Source organism: Rhinolophus hipposideros (assembly GCF_964194185.1).
Source record: "Rhinolophus hipposideros genome assembly, chromosome: 5".
Lineage (NCBI taxonomy): Eukaryota > Metazoa > Chordata > Mammalia > Chiroptera > Rhinolophidae > Rhinolophus > Rhinolophus hipposideros.
This window is the reverse complement of record NC_138051.1, coordinates 22,349,331-22,372,602: the sequence shown is the minus strand read 5'-3', so window position 1 is coordinate 22,372,602 and position 23,272 is coordinate 22,349,331. Positions and strand designations below refer to the sequence as shown.

General features: G+C 33.2%; 1 protein-coding gene across 1 annotated transcript in view; it reads left to right on the top strand.

Moving 5' to 3' along the window:
* The window catches only part of SCFD1 (sec1 family domain containing 1), a 91,893-nt gene that overhangs the window by 29,143 nt on the left and 39,478 nt on the right, over nucleotides 1-23,272 (top strand). The window contains exons 11-14 of the mRNA XM_081047705.1: nucleotides 3,557-3,696; nucleotides 6,817-6,907; nucleotides 7,444-7,517; nucleotides 8,201-8,282. Coding sequence (XP_080903831.1) covers nucleotides 3,557-3,696; nucleotides 6,817-6,907; nucleotides 7,444-7,517; nucleotides 8,201-8,282 — 387 coding nt within the window. The remainder of the gene's footprint in view (nucleotides 1-3,556; nucleotides 3,697-6,816; nucleotides 6,908-7,443; nucleotides 7,518-8,200; nucleotides 8,283-23,272) is intronic.

Genomic DNA, 23,272 nt, shown 5'->3' with positions numbered 1-23,272 from the left:
ACTGTAAGAAGTTCTTACCACAGTCATGTGGGCTATGTAAAGAGCCTAGAAGTCATCCTTGATTTCATTCATTTTTTTAAAAAGATATTGTTTCAGTATATTTCCATATTCATTGCTATTCCTAAACTTGGGTTAAAATTTGACTTAATCTGAGAGAAAGAAGAGTACTATTATTCAATATCTACTAAGCTAGCTTTAGGTGATACTGTGGGTTTTGTTTTTTTACCCCTTATATACTAGTTGCTTAGTACGTAAGATTTTGACTATTTTTCAGTCTGTGTTTATGATGGACCATTTTACAAGGATTTTCTTTTTCAATTAAATGATTCTTTTGAATATGCTAAATTAGATTTTTCTTTCCGTTTTTATCTTCTGCACATTTTAATAGAAATACAGTACAAACTATAGATGTAATTTTAGATTTTCTAGTAGCCACGTTAAAAAGGAAAAGAAACAGGTGATATTTATTTAAATAGTATATTTTGTATTCTTGTTTTATATAGTTAGTCTTCAAAATTCATTGTATATTTTGTGCTTATGTCACATCTCAATTCAGACTAGCCACATTCCAGGTACTCAGTAGCCACATGTGGCTGATAGTAACAGTTACATTTAAAAGCATTAAGGTCCAAATTCTTTACTAGTGTAGAGATTGAATAAATTGTTTTTGAGTTTAGATTCTCACATGAAAACTGGTAGAAAATGTTTGCATATTGTCAGCAGGGTATCTGTGGGGGAGTTTCCAGATCATGATTCCTAGAGTCATAAGGAATTCTGCTTTAATAAGAGTGAACAAGCCTAAGAAAGTGGTGCCTGGCACTGTAGAATCTGGATAGAATATCGTGGCTTCTGAAAGAGAACAGGTTAGATTGTGCTGTTTAATCTAAACCAGTCCTTAAACCTCAGTGGATGAAAATAACTAGTATTGATTTTTTTGTTCACAGTGTTTCTTTTTCCTTGTCCATTGTGGATGGGCAGGGGGAACTCTGCCCATGGTGGTCACACATGAATTCAGGGTGATGAGGCCCCTTCTCAACATGCCCTTTCACAATAACTGTGGCAAAGGGCAAATAATTGTGGATTGTATTTAGATCCTGTTTCACTCCTATGAATAAAATTTTAAGACTTTTCTTGTGGATATTTCATATAAAAACACAAAGTCAGAGACTACTATAATCAGCCTACATGTGCATCATTTAGCTTCCCAGACAACATGCATCTTACGCATCTCATCCCAGGCATTACATGACCTTACGCACGAATACTTCAGCATATATCTTTTTGAAAAAAGTACCATAATTTTATTATTCTACCCAACAAAATTAACAATTTTTATTTGGTAATATCTATAAACAATATCTGTACATTGCATTTGTTTTTAAGTTTTTCAATTTACAATTCCTCTCTTCCCACTCATTTATTATTGCCATTTTTGGAGTAAAGGAATTGAGTTGTTTTTCTGAAGAATTTTCTACATTTCTGTGTTTGGTTGATTGTATCCCTGTGGGGTACAATTTGACATGTTTCTCTATTCTGAGTATTTCCTGTAAACTGATAGGTCTAGAGACTTGATTGGATTTGGTTCAATTCCTTGCCAAAATAAGTTACTTTTATTTTACTTTTTTTCTCATGTGAAAATAAATCTTAATTGTGCATGAATAGATGTCACCCATATTATCTAAATGTCATTTTGTTAGCATTAGCTCTGCCTGGCTCACTGGTCTGCTTTAACTTGTGAAATTAAATTAAGACTGCTGAAGACTCATCCGTGTTTTTAGCACCGCCCGATAGGATTTATATATCTGGAGGTGTGGACACCATTGTCTTGTCTTCTAAGTCAGGAAAGTGTGGATATCAGTGGAAACAGATTAGATTCTACCATGTTAAAACTAATTCTGTTGTCTTTTATTTGTGTCAATGTTCAGTTTCTTTAACATGATTGAGTACAGCACAGGATGTTCTTATTTCCCGGTTTTCAAGGCTGAAATTACTTTTCCTTATTTGCCTGACTATTATGCAAACAATGGAAATGTTCTTGCCATTATTATTTCTCAAAACTCTTAACATCTTTTATTTCTTTATCATTTTAAGTATTCCATCAAAACCAGTAAAAATATGCTGTCCTATTGTTAGAGCAGTAATTTCGCTTAACAAGTTATTTTTATTTTGAATGAGCTGTGTCATCACCGTGGAAATAGTAGTTCACTAGAAATTCTAGTTTAAAAGCTTAGCTATTTAAAAATGTTTCTCTTCTTCAGTTATCTTGTTTTGTTAGATAATTTTTAAAACCAAGGGTTCGTCTCAAATGTAAATGTCAGTGTCTCCTTATTCTTTCTTCCTATATGGATGATTCATTGTACAAAGTGAGGTTAAAGTATGTGGATGGGAAAGTAAGAGGAGTTAGGTTATTGATAAGTTTATGCTAGAATAATATGGAAGAATCTGTAGAAAAGACATAATATTAACAGGTTGAAATATAACTATATTCTTGTTACTTACACCGCTGTGGCAATTAGACATCTATATTTTGCACTCTTAAGGACCTAGACTCAGTATTAATGACCTTGTTTTATCAAGAGGAGATTAAATTATATTCAGCACATTGAATTTGCCAAGACCTAGAAGTTTAATCATTAATTAGAAACTTATATCTTAGTACTGAGATGATTGTGTAACAGTCGTGCTAGATAATTTCTCTATGTAATTTTTTTCTTGCTCATCATTCATTTACTTATTGATAGCCATGTTTTATTAATAACTAGCTCACTATTTGGAGTAGAGTTGAACCATAAAATACTGCTGTTATGTAAGGGAACCCACAAGTCTAATGCAGAAATGAAGGGAAAGGTTAGAAAAGATACTTTTATTTTTCTTTTTTGTATGTTTGTTTTTCTGCGAAAGGGCAAAAAAAATCAAGGCCCACAGGAGTAAAATTAATTTAAGGCAGAAAAGTTTAGCAACTACTGTCTGATTAACTCTTAGAATTTATGTGAAAGGGAGTGCTGTTTAAAAAATGCAATCCATCAATCAGATAATATATCAAAATGTTGATTGTTGGTTATTGGAAACAACTAAGCATCAAGAGGCATAGTCAAATAAATAGGTACAGCCAAATACTGGACTGCTATGTAGGTGTTGATAAAGATGAGATAGATGTACGTATACAGATAGAGAAAGAGCTCTAAAATACATTATGAAATGAGAAAAGTAAGGTAAAACAATGTATAATGTAATCCCATTCTTTATAATTAAAAGAATAAGTGTATGCTGCCATATGAATAATATTTTTCTAAAGGATACATAAGAACCTTAACAGTTTTTATATGTTTTTTGACATTTTAATCCTGTGTATATACTACTTTAATTAAAATACACAAACAAAAGTACATTTGTGTAACGAAACACTGGAAAGAGGTCTTCTAAGTTTCAGATCTATATTTTGTCCTGGAAATATTAGAAAGGGCAGCAAGAATCTGTTATTTTCTTTGTTGTAGGAAATGTTATGGTTAAAATAGTCAGGAAACTATTACTTAAAACAGGATTACTTTTTTTCTAGGATTTTCACTTAAACAGAGTTAATTTGGAAGAATCTTCAGGGGTGGAAAATTCTCCAGCTGGTGCTAGACCAAAGAGAAAAAACAAAAAGTGTTATGATTTAACTCCAGTTGATAAATTCTGGCAGAAACATAAAGGAAGGTAAGTAAGAAAAACATCATTAAGTAAAAGATTCACCTCCTAAAAAGAAATGAAGATGTCATCTGACTTAATGTATTTGATTAAAAAAGACATCAGAAAGGTCATGGTAGTTCATCTACACAATGAATAGGATCTATAATTAAATAGTCTATAGATATGTATTTTTATTGCCCAATTTCTTCTTGACTCCTGGGTTATTTTTTGTTAGTTTTATAGGAACCACTTCCCCTATCAGTAAGCTCAGACAATATGATTTTGTCGGTTTTATAGATAGTCTTTCTAAATTTTGTTGCTATCCTCACTGACCTTCTACAAGACCATTTCTGTCCTTCATTAAAATGGGCTTTTGTGATAATGAAACATTGAGATGTGATTTTCCCTCTTTGTTCCATGTTTGCCTTCATACAAACTCAGCTTTGTATATCTATGGAGAGACTATCTAAATCTGAAAACCATATTTATTTAAAATACATTAGAAATAATAGGTGAAAAAATTGTAGTAATTTGCCATGTGATTTATAGTAGGCAGATATACAGATCCTACATATTGCTATGTCCTGTTAAATTTAGAGTACTTCATGGGCTCAGTAACTGTCATAAAAGTTATCTAGTTAGGGGTCACTATAGCTAGACAAATATTTCTAAACAAACAACATTATTCCTTTAAGAGTAAAAAAGAATGTTGCTTTCTTATTGAAATATGTTATTATTTCAATATGTTATTATTTTGAATATTTCAAAATACTAATACTGAGATAAGTATTACCACATCTGTATATGTTTTATATATGTGTGTGTGTGTGTATTATATATATATATATAATATATGTATATATATATATCTATCTTTGATATGGCTGTTGTTTTGGCCTCCTTTATGTTGAAAGAGAAGTAAGATATAGACTTGGTTCAATGTGCTCTATTTCTTTTGTATTTTTTAAATTATTTATAACTTTTTTTAACACTGAGAATCATATTGTTTAGCAAAAAATTAGATTTTTCTAAAGAGAAAAGTCACTACCTTCTTTCTGACTATGGCAATTTTGGGTATTGTTATAATTTACTTTATTTTGAATTTTTTTTCTGTTTAGAATTCCATAGTCTAAATTTCCTTCCACAATAGTAAAGTACAGGAAATTACATTTACATTATTTATAGAGGACACAAGATAGTTTCAAGTTAACTTTGAAGTTTACATTCTGTAATAGAAAAAAGCTTAAGAAAAAAATCGCTTCATTCAAATATGGAAATTTTGAATATTTTCTTTAGACGATATGTTTAGGAATAATCAAGAGGTCAGGTGAATAATGAGAACTTTGAGTTTTTTTTTTAAGTAGGAGTAGCCCTGAATAACCCTCACTCTGAATATTGTCCTACAATAGCAGCATGGGCGCAAGACACTGGGAGACAGCATGGCATTAAACGGTGACTTAATCTCTGCGCTTCAGTTTTCCCATCAGTAAAATGTAGGGATGATATTCTACATGTTGCCCTATTTCAGAAGGTGGTTATAAAGATTAAGTGAGATAATAGAGAGACGTAACCTGCCCAAAGTCACCCAGCTTTCACTGGTGAAACCGGGGATAAAACCCTGTTCTGGCAGTTCCAAGGTCCCTGGTCTGAACTATGAATAGTGTTTACCTCACCGACACTGTGGTCAGGATTAAATGAAAAAAGAGAGACAAATTATTAGTAGAGTGTTGGGCATTCAGTAATATGTCAGCAGTCATTATTGTCTATTCGCTTTGAGACCTGAAGATACTGGAGATTTTAAGGACCATCCAGTTCTCCCAGCACATTTTACATGCTCAGTGCTGGTTTTGCCAACATAGATTCTGCTGGAGCCGGGGTTCGTGTGTGCTGTTGTCATAGAAAACTGGACTGTGCTCCTCAGAATACTTTCAGAACTTCTGTCATTTCTGTCTTCATTGGATGAAATGTGCTGATCACTAGTGAAGTATTATCAAGTGTCAGGGCTGAGGAAAGAGGGGGAGGATTCTGTTTCAATACTGATGAGACTTGCCCTTTTCTTTCGGAAAGGAGAAAGCTTCTGGCCTCCACTAAGGCTGTAGATAAAAAATACTCATGTTAGGAACCACTTCATGGTCATCATATATTCATCTAAAACTATTCATCTAGAATTCAAGATTAGGACTGAGCGACACTTTTTCTACTGGAATTGCTTGCTCAGTGATTGCTGATGAGTTGTGTCTAAAGTCTCTGTATGGAAATCATTGCTAAACTGCACTCCCCGGGAAGAAGATACCAGGCATTAGACCAACAAAACGGTGGCCTATGTTCTGTTTTTACCAGTAGTGTTTTAGGATATTAAGCTTGCAGAATTATTTTGTTTTATAGTTACTGGCATGTAATATTTTTTTAATACCTCCTTTGTTGTTGCATGGACCCTTTGACACCATGTTGTTAGTTTGGGTGGTAACATTTACTTGATGTGTGATACATGATGACTTCTTCGTGTTTCAGTCAGGTATTTTACTTTTTTTTCTAACAGCATATAGGTGAAGAGAAAATGTGATGTGGTTAATAAAAAGAATAGAAATAAAATTTAAATTTGTTTAGATGTAAAAGTATTATGATGTGCATTTTGAAGAAATAGTATTTATAATGTGCAGTTGACCCTTGAACAGTGCAGGGGTTAGGGACACCGATCCCCCTGCACAGTCGAAATTCTGCATGTAACTTTTGACTCCTCCAAAACTTAATTGCAGTGGGCTCTTTGGATCTCCAGATTTAACCAACCGCTGTTGCAAATGTGAAAATACTGTTTTTGATTTTCAGTTACTTGGATCCACAGATGTGAAACCCCTGGATACTAAGGGCCAACTGTATTAATTTAAAAAAAAAGACAAAAAAAGAAAATCCACATATAAGTGGAGCCATGCATTTCAAACCTGAGTTGTTCAAGGGTCAACTGTAAGTAAATATTACAAGGCTATGTAGTTGTATTTATTCTACATGTTGTCTGCATATATAAAAAATATTCAAATCCAAACAGTACATTTATAATAATGATAAATCCTCACTGTATATATTTCAAAATTTTTTAAAAATCTCTTTTAATGTCATACTCATAGTTCTTTTTGTGCAATACTGTTTCAGTCCATTCCCAGAAGTTGCAGAATCAGTTCAGCAAGAACTAGAATCTTACAGAGCGCAGGAAGATGAGGTTAAACGACTTAAAAGCATTATGGTAAGGTTCTGTTTGCTTTCTAAGAATTATAGGGAAGCAGGGAGACATCTTGGGGAAGAAAGGGTTTTTTTTCCCCTCCCCTAAAAATTCAAGGCCATTCATTGCTTTAATAACAAGGCCGTTCATTGCTTTAAAACAAAAAACAACTTATATAAAATATCTTTTTAAGAAAACCAAATACTGAGGAGTAGAGCAAAAATTGTTTAAAGAATTTGAAAAAAACATACAATGTAGCTTCATTTTAGAAATACATGTTCCAGTGCTGCTTCTCTTATTTATTACTATATGACCTGTGGCAAGTATCTGGATCTATTCTTCATCTGAAAATGCAAGCTGGTCCTTCTTGTAGTCATGCAACCATTTATTAGGCATTTGGTGGCTAGAACTTTTCTATAACTGTCGAAATGCAGACACTTATTCCTTAAAGGAAAAGAATTGTTAATCTTACTGTTTACAAGTGATCTTAGAAATATATTGATTTTTATGCTTGGGCATGGGATTTTTGAGTAGTTATTGGACACTTTTTTTCTTCCCAGGGATTAGAAGGGGAAGATGAAGGAGCCATCAGTATGCTTTCAGACAATACTGCCAAGCTAACATCAGCTGTTAGGTACGTAAGCAGTATATCCTCTTTGAAGTGTTTCTGTTGACAAGATTTATTTAGAAGGTTAACAAATTGGTGAATATTTTTAATAATAGGAAATAGTAGATAATAGCATATACCTTTAAGATTAAAGAACTAAATTGTGTTTTTAACATGTTCAAGTGGAATTAAGTTCCCTCTTTATATAGCAGATCATTTGCTTATTTCACTTGTTGGAGAACTGTATAATACAGGTAGTTTTACTAAGAAAATAGTATTGGTGATAACGTGATGCAAGTTGTTAATAAAGTTATCATGGCTACTATTATTTTATTAAGTAATGGTTAAGCAGTTTCTTTTGGATTCTTTAAATACCATCATGGAGAGAGAGAAAATGTGTTTTAGAAATATAGGCACAATCGTATTTCCATTAATCTGATTTTATCCTAAACCTCCAAATTTTAGAACCTGAAAGTGAAATGGTGGAACAATAACTAAGAAGCATTTCACCTGTATTAAAGTAGTAAATACTGTATGTGTTCAAGCCTCCAGATTAAATTCAGTTAATAGACAGTGTAACTTGTCCTTTAGTTACTATTTTACTATTCTAAGTTTCCTCAGAGGTAACACTGAGGTGTGGGTTTTATTAAGGTCTGTCTCGTTTTCTTAGAAAATTTAATGGTTAATTTTCAATTTTTTGATACTTGTAGTTCTTTGCCAGAACTCCTTGAAAAAAAAAGACTTATTGATCTCCATACAAATGTTGCCACTGCTGTTTTAGAACATATAAAGGTAAATCTAACTTTTATTCCCCCACAGTATCAGTTCTGTTTATGTAGGGTTTTATACTTTGTAAGATGCTTTCATATTCATTATCTCATTGAGGTCTCACTGTAACATTGTGAGGTATAATTATTGAGGGCAGCATTACTGCCTTCATATTTTACAAATGAGGAAACTTAATAATCCAGAAGGATGAATGATTTGCTCAAGGTCACACCTTCAGTATACAGAAGTTAGAATCTGTGATATTTCTGTGATGTCGCACTGCCTTGATACTTCCTATACCCACATTCCTCTGTTTCAGTAGACCTGTATCTAACCATCAGTAACACAGATGTAGACATGTATTTGACTATAGCACTATACAAAATATCCCATTAATAACATCATTTCATTATGTAAATTAGTTCTGAGCTTTTTTAGTTTTAGATGAGTCTGTTAGCATTAAAGCTTTTACTATCTCCTATTTACTGATTTTGAAACAGATACATTAGATCATCTGTAAGTTGTTATCATAGTTCTTTATTGTTATTACTTTATTCATGATTGTCTCATATTAGCTTGACTTAATCAGCCCTTCGCTATTCTACAGTTATTTATTCTCTGGACATGGAGCTGAATTCTGGTGACAGCTTGACCACATGCTAGGATGTGGTTATTACTGAGCCCTGCTTTTTATTTAGTTAATACGACATATTTCCAAAGGCAGCGTAAAAAAGCTGAATATGCTTGCTGCCTGTCAAAGATGTTGACACCTTGGATTTAAGGAAAAGGGACTTAAACGTTTTTCTTTTTTAATGATTTAAAAAGTCATAGAGCATTAGAAAGGAGCTCTATCTAATAGAAAGGATCGATAGACAATGAGCATTGTGCAGCATGGAATTTAAGCCTGCATAATTTCTCTTAAGCTGACAACCTAATTTTCTCTTTTGTTCTACATCTTGATAGTAATACTTGCCATTTTCATGTACCTACAGGATTAGAAACATAATTGTTCAGTCTATAGGGGATTCTGTTGCTGATGTTTTCCCTTCTATATGTCGCATCTCTGTAAAGTAGGAAAAGATTGCTCAGATCTGTTTACCTGAGGTTTTTGTCTCCTGTGGAGATAATATATATATATATAACCAGGTAAAATACAACAGAGAGCTATCTATATAAAGAATTTCCTTCAGGAGGAGAGAAAAGGCTTTGCTTACAAGGCAAAGATTGTGACTCTAATAGAAAAAGTTTTTTAAAATGTATTGCACTTAAAACAAATTTTAGTTTCTAGTTTTTTAACTATAATTATGTAATAATCATCTTATGACCCATTCAGCAAACATTTTTGAGTACTAGCTGTGTGCCAGGCAGGATGCTAGGTACTACATGCAAGTACATAGACAGTTAAAAAATTCTAACAAGTTATGACAGTTGTTAATAGTACTATGTGTGCTTTGAGATTTAAGCTGTTCTGTGGATTTCCCTTGATTTATGGAGGGTTTTTGTTCACATTTTTTATTAAAAGTTGATTAATTCTTACACTTTGTGACTTCAGTTCTCACAACTATTATAAAACCAGGAAAATGCCAAGCTCAGTTCCTGCTACCATACCAAGTTGTCTAACACAAAGTAACTAATTGTGAAAAGCACACAGTTTCATCCTGTTCATAAAACTTTACAAACATTATCGTGCTACACATGTGTATGAGTATACTCCAGGTCAGAGACTAGAGCTTATGGTTTGAGAAAATTCTGGTTAAAGTGATTATTCAGTCGTGTTTATTGAGTGGCTCTGTGTGTATTGTGCTATGCCCAATTCTGTAGATTCTGTAGTAAATAAGACAGATAAGTTCTCTATTCCCTTGGAACTAATTGTAGTGGCAACAAAGTAAACAAATTAGAAAACAAGATACTTCAGGCATTAGGTGATGTGAAAACAACAAAAACAGGGTGATGTGAGATGATAGAGAGTGGCTGAGAGGGCTGCTTTTAAGTGGTCAGGAGTAAGTGGTTAGAGAAATCACCTTCGATTGAGGTGATGTTTGAGTTGAGACCTGAATCATAAGAAGGAGCCAGTTCGTGAAAATCTCACAGCCAAGCATTCCAGGAAGGACTAAGAAGTGTAAAGGCCTTCCTTCATACAGGAACAAGGCGGTGTGTTTAAGGACCTAGAAGACTAATATGGTTATGGTGACAGGAAAAGAGTGATAGACTGTCATGTAGAGAGAAATGGGAATTGAAGTATGATGGGCAGTCATTGGAGGTGAATGACATTGTGTGATTTATGTTTTAAATGCAGAATGCACTGAGGACTGTGAGGGATGGGTGAGTTCTGGAAGTCAGTGTGGAACTGGAACACGGCTGTTGTAGCTGCCTAGGGGTGAAAAGGGTGTTTTTTTAAGGCAAAATTTACTTATGAAATTCTTTATGATGCTCAGTTGTTACTAATAGAGGTCCTCTGTCTGAGATACTTTAATCTGCCACCATGCCTGACCCAAACAATTCTGCTTTAAGACCTAGTCATTTGGCTCTCTTTAGAAAAAATGTTGTTTCTTCTAGGGCTAAATGTCTGGCACAGCATCTTGCGATAGGAAACTAATTTGTCATTCGAGGTGTTAAGCAATTTTATATAAAACATGCACATTTTGGAGTAGATTTTTTTTGTTTGCTTGTTTTTTAAGATTTTATTGGGGAAGGGGTTCAGTGTGTGTTTCCAGGACTTTATTGTGGAACAGTGTGTTTTTCCCAGGACCCATCAGCTCTAAGTGAAGTTGTCCTTCAGTCTTAGTCATGGAGGGCGCAGCTCAGCTGCAAGTCCAGTCGCCATTTTCAATCATAGTTGCAGAGGGCACAGCTCACCATCCCATGGGGGAGTCAAACCGGCAACCTTGTTGTTAAGAGCTCGTGCTCTAACCAACTGAGCCATCCAGCCGCCCTTGGAAGCTCAGCGGCAGCTCGTTGTCTTCAATCTAGTTGTGGAGTGTGCAGCTCACTGGCCCATGTGGGAATCGAACTGGCAACCCTGTTGCTCAAAGCTCATACTCTAACCAACTGAGACATCCGGCCTTCCCTGGAATAGTTTTTTTGCTGTAACTCAAGGAAGACACTTTTTCCGAATAGGATCTGATTTAAAGAAACTGCTTTAAAGTACAGTCTTTTACAGAGGGAAAATAATGTCATTAATAGGACATACTATTCCTCTTTGATTCGTTCTAAGAAACCCAGTTAATATCAGTAGGTTTTTAATATTGATAAAGGAGCATGTTTATTCTAAGTGTTTACATATAAATTATAGTTGTATTTAATAAATCACATACTCAAGAGTTATCCTAATGTAAGAAATTATATTAGTATAGAAAAATTGGGACGTTTTCTGGGAAGAACCCTCTTGTAATGTTGACCATCTCTGAGTTCATTTCCCTGTCAAAACTAACATATAAGCTCCCATTATTTCTCATTATTCCTATTTGTAAAATTTCTCCTTGTTGTTTTTCCATAATTATTAAATTCCTAACTTCATAATATTTACTTTTAAATTACATGCTTATTTGTACCATTATTATGTAATACCATCTCCCTCTGAGATGTTAATATTAATTAAAGAAGTATTTTTTTCCATGATCTCTTGCTGTTTTCACCAGAATTTATTGATCTTCTAAGCTTTACTTATTTGTAAACATTTATTCATGAAAGCAGTAAAAAAAAAACTTTTTTTATTAGCAAGGATATTATGACTTTATGGGAAGATCTCAGAATGCTTCTCTAGTATGTTCCTCACGTTGAAATTTTTGCTTACCAGAGAAAATTATTTGTATTTGATTCCAGTCTGCTTGTATCAATTGTATGAATAGGAAGAGGACTGTTTCTATAAAACTAAGTTATACAACTTAGACTCAATAAAGACGGTGATTTAATTATTGCTTAAACGAAAAGATTGCAAAATTTCAAAAAATACAAAAATTGCTTTGCAAATGTCTATACATCTTTGTTCCACGTCAAAGAAACTGAAACTGGAAGTCTTAGGTGATCCATTATAGTTGTGCTTTATGCAAAAAAAGAAAAAAATTTCAGTGAACCTCTGTTCTCCAAAGAAAAGGTCTAGGACCTGCATCAAGATTGGCAGACAATTGTACATTTTAGGTCTTAAATGAAAAGATGCTGTTTAAAACATATACACAAGGTCTGACAATTAAGTTCATGAACTCATCCTAGAAAAAGTGCTGCATACCTCATTGCTGAATATCACTATGGTCACCTTCGAAGTACTCCCCTTGGGAAGCTATGCACTGACGCCAGTGCCTAGTCCACCCTTCAAAGCAATTTTGGAACTTTTTCTGGAATGGCCATCAGAACCGTTGTCCTATTACCCTAATGTCCTGAATGTCATCAAAATGTCTTCTTTTCAGTATTTCCTTTATCTTCAGGTAAATAAATAAGTCATTGGGGGCCAGATCAGGTGAGTAGGGAGGGTGTTCCAATACAGTTATTTGTTTGCTGGTTAAAATCTCCCTCACAGACAGTGCTGTGTGAGCTGGTGCATTGACGTGATGCAAGAGCCATGAATTGGTGGCGAAAAGTTCAGGTCGTCTAACTTTTTCACACAGCCTTTTTAGCACTTCCAAATAGTAAATAAACTTGGTTAACTGTCAGTCTAATTGGTACAAATTCATAATGAATAATCCCTCTAATATCAAAAAAGATTAGCAACATTGTTACAATTTCATGCATTTAATTGCTCGACCTCGTCTTATACAACAAATCCTTTTTTATTATCCTTTATATTAATTGACTGATTAACTGATCCGTACTCTCCTGACCACAGTAGGAAAGAAATTTTACTATACTAGGAATCAGAACATTTCTCTGGCTGGATTTTGGCTGATCTATTTAAAATGATCTCCATGTACCAAGTGAACGTTCTTATGACCTTGGTGTTTTTCCTTCAAGGCAGGGGAAAATCCTCGTATATTCTGTAGCAGGAAGTCCTCAATGGACAGGCTGTCACTATCTCCTACCTCTTCTCATCCCAAATAAGATTAGTCAGTATCAGAATTTAAAAAGTTTTTCTTACGACAAGCTCTTGAGTGAGTGGAACTCATTGAAGAGCTTTTCACACACTGAATTTCTGGAGAGTACTCCACCTCTCCAAAAAAAAAGTGTGAAATTACTTTACTGTAGCTCTTTGCTCTTTACTTTTACTGTAGCTCTTTGCTCTTGCTTCTCTGCCATCTGCTTTTGTGAAGATGAAGCACTGTAATTTAGCAAGACCCAGTTTAATAGATTCATAAAGGTTAAATTCAAAGAAATAAAGACTTCTCAAAATCCAGTAAGAAAGTAAACAACCCAATTTAAGAAATGGCCAAAATATTTGAACAGAGACTCGACTGAAAAAATACACAGATGACAAATAAGTTCAACATCAACAGTCATCAGAAAAATGCAAACTAAACCACAGTGAGATACCACTACACATCTATTAAAATGTGTAAAAATAAAAAGATTGATCATGCCAACCTTTGTCAAGGATGCACAAGAACTAGAACTGTCATACTGATGGTAGAAATGTCAAATGGTACATCCACTCTAAAAAATAGTTTTTTAAAATATTAAATATTTTGAATACCCCAGCCATTGCACTCCTAGGTATTTGTCCAAAATAAATGAAAGCACATGTTCACTGTACACAAATATTCATAGCAGCGTCCTTCTATTAGCCAAAATCTGTAAACAACCCAATTGTCTATTAAGAGGTGAATTGAATAAGCAAATCATGGTATATTCATACAGTGGAATACTATTCAGCAACAAAAAGAAAAGTATGATTGATATATGCAGTAATATGGGTGAATCTCAAAATAATTGCAGAGTGAAAGAAGCCACATTAAAAAAAGTACAAAATCTATTATTGCATTTATGTGAAATTTGCAAAAATGTAGCTGGTCTGTAGTGACAAAGTAGATCAGTGTTTGCCTCAGGACAGGGAGAGGAGTGTTGGAGACCAACAGGGAAACATTACAATAAGGAAACTTTTCTGGGTAACAAATAATATGTTCTCTATCTGGATTGTGTTCATGATTTCAAATTCTGTGTGTTGTATGTCAGTCACTCTTTAACAAAAGAGAAAATTTCAAACAAAGCTTAGTGTATATCTATTTTAAATCTAATTTTACAGATTAAAAAAATAGAGTTTTGTTTAAGTCATTGAGAAAGCCAAAGATTAATTTTGGTAATGTGAAGTTTTGGCTTTAGGTTTGAAGTGACTTAGAATAGCAAGAAACAGAATATGCTGCGTAATTTGTAAATAGGTAAGCCCAGGAGATTCCAGGAGATTGTTACAGATTTTTCCCTTATGCAGTAAGATAAATGCAGAAAGTAGAAACAAACTGATATGAAGAATGCATGTATCCTCTTTACACTAAGAGGATAGATGCATTCCTACTTTATAATAAATTTCTCACTATTATACCTTGCTTTGCTCTACAGAACTTGAGGTAGCTTATAATGACAGCACATAAAATAGGAAGAATGGCCAAATAGGAAGAGTGAGAAGCAGGGGTTATAAATTAGACTAGAATGTCAAGATTAAACGTAGCCCTTTAAAACTTCCCCTATTCTCTGGCCCTCATTTTTCATGGTCCTTCATAAACCTCCTCTGGAACTTAAGACTTTCGAGCTAGAATCCTTTGAGGAATCCTAAGTAGATTCCACAAATTAGTAAGATTTTTTTCTTTGGTCAGATAAGGTTAGAAATAAAATTTGCTGTATTCTCTTCTTGGAGGGTCACAATGCAGTATAATATATAAAGTCTGGAAGTCATGTGTGAAAAACTTATTTCACAAGAATTTCTCAAATTCTTTTGACTTTGAAACACTTTTGTGGAATATTTCTTTATAACCAGCTCTGAGAAGTAGCATCCTGGAGAACATACTTTGTGAAATATTCTTATTTAATAAATGAAGGAACGAAGACACCCCTCTGTTAACCTCCAAAGCAGGTTAAATGTTTTCTAGTTAATGGCAGAATTGGAACTCAAACTTGGAACTTTTTGTATTTTATATTGCTGTCTTTTTCCCGTGCTATTTATCATTATTATTCGTGTTCAGTCCAAATCAATTTATCAGGTGAAGCCAAGAGTGTCTCATTTAAAGAAATGCCTTAAAGTATTTTGCATTTTTTTACTTGACTCTTTCTGATAGCCATTGTTGCTTACTTTTGTATATAATTATTGATTACCTACAATGTACAATTCTGTGGGTGGTTCTTATTTTAATCTGAGGGAAACTATTTACACCCTGATTATATGAGTGCTAAAGCACCTTAAAAATAACATACATTTTAAGATGCTATGTAGATGAACTTGATTTTACTACAGTGCCTTATAGAGTACTTTATACTTCACAAATATTGTATGATCAAATATAGCATCATCAGATCATAATCCTAAGCTGAAGAATATGAACACATATGTTTTTTTTTCCTTTTTAAAGGAAGAACAAACTTTTTTGTGCACTTATGTCGGATAATTTAACGTAATAGATATGTTCCCCCATTCTGCAGAGGAAAATGAATCTCAGAGGTACTGAATACTTGGCTTAAGACCAATTGCCAGAGCCTGAAATTGAACTTTGGCTTTTCACTTTTAAGTCCCGTTCTCCACCATATCCACCAGAAATTCATTGAGAATGGTTCTGATCTTTTGTAATCTCTTTGGAGCAACCATAGAATCAGAAGTAATTTAAACAAAAGAATAACGGGAAGTAGGGAACCCCAATTGTCTTATTAAAATATTTGATCATTCAATGTGTTTTATTCACTTAAAAAATATTCAGTGAGTCTGGTCTGTTATGTCCATGAATGCTTAAATAGGCAATGAAAATTTAGTGGTCAACTTTTAAATTAAGTTTCTTAAAACAAGTACAGTTTTTAAAACAATGGATTGTTTTTTTAAATGTCAATTATGTTGAAGTACTAATAAGTACCTCAAGAATCAAATTTCATGCCACAGTTGCATACTGACTATGATAGCAAACATTAATACACACAAAAAATGTATTATATATATGTGTATATATACACACACATGTACATATATACATATATGCACGTGTATATATACACATACACACATACATATATGTATATATATATAAAATGTATCCATTATAAATGTTAGACTTGTATATGTATATTTTGAAACGTGCAAAATCATCTCTAAATTCTTTTGAGTCATTTTATATAATACCTATGAAGAAGAAAGTGAAAGATTATTATTCAAAGCTACACTAAATTTCACAAGATTTTGCAGCAGACACTCTTTATTAGATGTGACCCTTTCTTTTGTTTTCCATTATATGCATGCCTTTTTTGGATTTTGTTTTTTTAATTGAGTTTATTTTTTAGAACAGTTTTACTTTTGCAGAAAAATGAGTGAAAAGTACAGAGAATTTCCATATACCCCCTTACTCACCCACCCCCAGTCTTTCTATTATTAACATCTTGCATTAGTGTGGTACTTTTGTGAAAATTGATAAGCCAATATTAATATATTATCAGTAACTAAACTCAATGGAATATTGTTGTTTTCATTAGGGTTCTAATAGTTTTCATTAGGGTTCACTCTTTGTGTTGTATACATTCTGTGGGTTTGACAAATGTGTAAAGACATGTATCCATATTACAGTATCATACAGAATCATTTCACCGCCCTAAGAATCACCTGTGCCCCATCTGCATTCCTATTTCCCTTCCCCCGAATCCCTGACAACCACTGGTCTTTTTACTGTCTCCACAGTATTGTCTCTCCGGAATGTCATAGAGTTGGAATAATATAGTGTTTAGCCTTTTCAGATTGGCTCCTTTCACTTAGTAATGTGTATTTAAGATCCTTCCATGTCTTTTCATGGCTTGATAGCTCACTTCTTTGTATTGCTGGCTAATATTCCATTGTCTGGATGTACCTCAGTTTGTTTATCCATTCAGCTATAGAAGGATATGTTGGTTGCTTCCAAATTTTTGGTAGTTAGGAATAAAGGTGCTATAAATATTCATGTGAAGGTTTTTGGGTGGATATTAGTTTTCAACTGTGTTGGGTAAATACCAAAGAGGGTGATTGCTGAATCATATGGTAATAGTATGTTTAAATTTGTAACAAACGGCCAGCTGCCAAAGTGTCTTCCAAAGTAGCTGTACCATTGCAGTCCCAACAGGAATAAACGCAAGTTCCCGTTGCTCCACATCCTTGCTAGCCTTGGGTGTTGTCTGTGTTGGATTTGAGCTATTCTAATAGGTGCATATAGGTATCTCGTTGTTTTAGTTTGCAAATCTCTAATGACATATGATGTGGAGCATCTTCTCATATGCTTACTTGCCATCTGAATCTTCTTTGGTGAGATGTCTATTCAGATCTTTGGCCCATTTTTTTAAATTGGGTTATTGTTGAGTTTTAAGAGTTCTTTGTATTTTTCTGGAACTACAAAAGACACATCTGTGTCTTTCGCAAATATTTTCTCCCCATCTATGGCTACTCTTATTCTCTTGACAATGTCTTTGATAGAACAGAAGCTTAAGTTATCTTCTAGGAGTTTTATAGTTTTGTATTTTACATTTAAGTTTATCATCCATTTTTAGTTAGTTTTTGTGAAAGTTGTAGTGTCTATCTAGATATATATACATATTTTTTTTGCATGTAGATATCCAGTTGTTCCAACACCGTTTTTTGAAAAGGCTGTCTTTTCTCCATTGAATTGCATTTGCTTTTCTGTCAAAGATCATTTGACTTTATTTGTGTGGGTCAATTTCTGCATTCTTTCTCCTCCGTTGATATATTTGTCTGCTTTTTGGCCAATATCACATGATCTTAATTACTGTAGCTTTATTCTAAATCTTAAAAATCAGGTATTGTCAGTCTTCCTTTTCTTTTTCCTCTTTGTATATTTCATGTCTCCATATATACCTTAGAATCAGTTTGTCAGTATCTATAAAATAAATTGCTGGAATTTTGATTGGAATTGAATCTGAAGATCAAGTTGGGAAGAACTGACATCTTGACAATATTGAGTGTTACTGCTTGTGAACATGTAATATCTCCATTTATTTATTCCTTAATTTCTCTCAGAAATTTGTTGTTTTTTCTCATATAAATTTTGTACATATTTTGTTAGATTTATAACTATTTCATTTATTTATGTTTTGAGTACTAATGGAAATAGTATTGTTCTTTTCATTTCAATTGTTCATAGCTTAGTATATTGGAAAACAGTTGACTTTTATATATTAAAATATATATTTATATATTTTACATAGTTGAATTCTGCAACTTTGTTGTAATTATTAGTTATATTAATAATTATTATATTGGAAAACAGTTGACTTTTATATATTAAACTATATATTTATATATTTTATAAGTTGCATTCTGCAACTTTGTTGTAATTATTAGTTTCTGGAGCTTTTTATTGTTTCTTTAGGGTTTTCTATATAGACAAGCATGTCATCTGTGAGCAAAGACAGTTTTTTACTTTTTTTTCATGCTATATTCTGTTTATTTCCTTTTCTTGTCTTACTGCATTAGCTATGGTGTTGACAAGGAATGTGAAAAGTCCTTACCTTTTTCCTGATGTAGCCTTCAGCTTTTGTATATTAAGCTTGTATCTTGTAACCTTGCAATAGTAGCTTATTAGTTCCAGAAATTTTGTGTTGTTTCTTTGGAATTTCCTACATTTACAGTTGTGTCTTATGCAAACAAAGACAGTTTTATTTCTTCCTTCCCAAAGTATATACCTTTTATTTCGTTTTATGTTTATTGTATGAGCGAAGGCTTCCAGTATAATGTTGAATAGGAGTGTGAAGAGGGGGCATCCTTGCTTTGTTCCTGATCTTAGCAGGAAAGCATCTAATTTCTCATTTGCATTCTATTTTCTGGTAGACATTATAGAGAATTGGTATAATTCCTTCCTTAAATGTTTGTTGGAATTCACTAGTGAGTCCATCTAGATCTGATGCTTTCTGTTTTAGAAGATTATTCATTATTGATAAATTTCTTTAATAAGTATAGGCCCATTCAAATTATGTTCCTCTTTTAGTGAGATTGTGTAGATTGTGTCTTTCAAGGAATTGGTTTATGATATCATGGAATCAGTAGTGATGGTCCCTCTTTGACTTCCGATACTAGTTATTTGTGTTCCCTCCTTTTTTAGTTAACCTAGCTAGAGATGTATCAATTTTATTGATCTTTTCAAAGAACCAGCTCATGGTTCCAGTGATTTTCTTTTTCTCTATTGATTTCTCATTTTTAATTTCATTTCTCCTCTGATTGTTATTATTTTTCTTCTGCTTACTTTGGATTTCAATTTGGTCTTCTTTTCCTGGGTGTATCTTTTAGGAGTTCAACACATTGGTAGTATAAATTAAAACTAAATGCTTCTGAGAGTCATGGTAAAATAAAACTTCTAGTAGTTTACAAGTGCCATGTAAACCTCTGTTTTTCCCCAAAAATATAGATGAAGCAGTTTTTTGGTATTTCCTTTTAATAAGGTTGCTAATGTTTGTATTTTTAATACTTGTCATCTATAAAGACCACTTTATGTACATTCTAAATTTTTTATTACATAGATCATTGTAGTCAGAATTTAAATATTTTTAGTAGGAGTCAATATATAGGATAAATTTATAGATTAAAGTTGTTTCCTTATTCTAAAATAGGTTTGAGGCAATTTCCTTAAATAGCACATATGACAAAAATAATGAAAGAGAAACTCCGAATAGTTGCTATATAATTGTAATGGTAATTCTCACATTTGGCCTTGAAGTTTCTGTCAACCAAGATTTAAAAAGAGAGAGAGAGTGGTGATTACGTTTTTAAAAACACAAAAAACAAACTTCTTATCAGAAAGGAGAGTTTGGTTTTTAATTCTAAGTAAAAATGTTCCTTAACATTATTTTACAAAAGATACTGCTCATGTCAGGCATTATCTAAAATAAAGTAAGTGATATGTGATGCAGTATTTTAATATCAGTTATAGTCATGGATTTCATATGGTAACGTTAATGAAAGTCAAAGGTATAATATTAAAATATAATTAAATGAGGGCAGTTGTATAAGTTACCAAGGTAGTAAGGTCTAAGTTTATAGACTTTTAGTATCTAAAGTAGAAAGAATTAAAGAATTGCACATTCAGTAATACATTATCTCTTTTTTCAGCTGGGCTTTTGATAAGGAATTAGATAGCAGAGAAGTTGAGGTTACACATTCTGATTTGGGCCTAGAATGCTAGAAGTTCAGTGGTTTTGGTTGAGAGAAAACTGCGTATATTTGGAAATTAGATAACCAAATAGTAAGGTTGATAGTCTGTTGTAGAAGTTAAAGATCCTAACCAGGTTTCGTACCAGTACACTGTTCCATCTCCACACAGAAGCAAGGTAGAGGTATAAGGATGAATTTCATTCAGGATTTCCAAGTCACTCTGACATATGAGCAAGTGCCCCAAAGTAAATATTTTTAGCCACCTGTGTTATAGAACACCTTCAAATATAATTTCATGGATCATCTGGGTTTTTTGTGCAACATAATTTTTCACGTTGGCAGACCCATTCAAACCCACCAGTATAAAATGCAACAAAATACACACCAAAATAACTGAAAAATATATTAACATGCTATTTTGTTATAAAAAGCAACTGAGTTTTGGAGAATTCCATTCATCTTGCAGGGCACAAGGCATTCAATAATAACAAGTAGTTGTAAGAAGTTTATACTCTAGTGACATAATACACACCACAGACTATTATAATACAGCATACGGGTGCTGCCCACCTGGAGGATGTGATATACATATACAGCCCTGACAAAAAAATGATAGGAACTAAACATACGAGGAAAAACGAAATGACAAGAAAGGCTAGGGTATAAATGATCTTCAACTTAGGTGTAGGTTATATCCTAAAGGTATAGTTATAAGTTCATTTTAGCTTAGGATGTACTTTCCTGTAGATATTGTGTGATAGGTCCCTGTCCTGCAAACCCTATTTAAATTCATAATGTGAAATATTCCTAATGGTGTGTTGCAACAGAGAAGGGTTTATCATCATCCCCTCTCACTCCATGAGAAGTAGGGGGAGAGGATATTTGGATTCTTAATAGTAAAAAGAAGTATAACTCATATGTTTTTGCCTTTACTTTCACTGCTGGCTAGCATTAGGGGATGGAATTGGGGCTTGGAAAAGGCGGAAGGCCAAGAAATACAACTGCAGTATTGACTCAATCATTGACTGAGGTAAAAAATGAGAGTTGTAGCTAACAGTGAGTAGGGAGTCCCAGAATGGTGGTGTCTATAGCTAGAATGGAAAGAGGAACAGGAAAGAGAAGGAAAAATAGCCCTCAGTTGTCTCATAAATAAAAGAGAATTCATTTATGTCTGGTGTGGGTCATAGGACAAACGTTCTTCCGTAGTGATTTTCAAAAGGCAAAATTTGTATTACTTCATTTGATCCTTGTACAACGTGGGAGTTAGGGGCACCATCCACCCCGAGTCAAAATCAAAAATAACATTTTCGGTCCGTGGTTGGTTGAATCCATGGATGTGAAACCTGGGAATATGGAGGGCCAACTGTATATTTATTGAAAAACCTCTGCGTATAAGTGGACCCACGCAATCAAACCCCTGTTGTTCAAAGGTCAACTGTACTTGTACATTCCAGATGACTTAAGAATTTTCTGTTATTGTAAGGGAAGGGACAAGTTGGTTTTTAAGAGTACCCCTTTTGTTCTTTTCAAATTCAGTAAGCTGTCATCAGTCAAAAAAAGCTGTATGTGTATGTGTGTATATATATATTAAATGTTAATTTGATATAAATGTTGAGGCAGTATACTGAAGAGTGAAAAATGTCAGCCTGATTGTCCACTGATAACTTTGAAATTTAGAGAAAAACACTAGAATTTTAAAAAAATCAGAATACCCCTTAGAAAGCTCTTCTACAAAGATTTTTTTGAGAAATACATTGCTCTCAGAATTTATATTCACTAGATATAATTTACATTCCATGCATAATCCTTTGGGTTTTTTATAAAATTTCCTTCTTATTGATTTATTCTTGATATTTATTGAAGCTACCAGAAATCTGTTTATCTTGACTTTGTTACTTTGTTTTATATTTTTAATTTGTTTTCCATGTAACTCTTCTTATCTAATTTGTATTATCCTTTGAAATCACACTGTATACAAATAATCTTTGGGATCACAGAAGTTGTTTCTCTTAGTATTATCCCTTATTTCAAGTAATTGAGACAGGGTCTTAGATATTATATCTCTGGCCAAAATACCCTTTTGCCACAAATACATAAATTATGTGTATTACCAAAAATAACAAAATATGTACTAATTGACAAATATACTTTCTTTCATAAAGCATGTACAAGGAAGCAATAAATTGTACTTGAGGAAAATATAATTTTCCCTACTCTTTGTCTGTGGTGTGCATTGGAGTCTGACCTGGATTTGAGTCTCAACTCTCTACTACTTCTACTCTGGTAACCTTGAATAAATCTATGTTTCTGTGTGTCCATTTCTTCATCTTTAAAAGAGGACTAATAATTTCTAGCTCATAGTGTTATTTGGAGAATTAAAATGAGATAATCTAAGTAGTTTTTAAACATTGTTCTTTGGTACCTTAGAGCTCTGTAGAAACATTTAATGGGTCACTTGTATCTATTTTATGTTTAAGGTTCTGCAGAAGATTTGGTTTGAGAAAGAGGGTCCTGAGGTTCTCTATTTAAAAACATTTGAAAGCCATAGCTGTAAGTAAAGTGCCTTGTACATAATAGTTGCTGAACAGATACTAGTTCTTTTGTGCAGGCTAGAAAATCCCTACACCTTTCCCCCCTTCATGGGACTACCTCCCAATCTGTATATTGAAATGCTAAATTACTTTTGTTTAACAGCTTTATTGAGGTTTAATTCACATACCATGTAATTCAGCTATTTTAAATGTACAATTTAGTGTTTTTTAGTATATTCACAGTT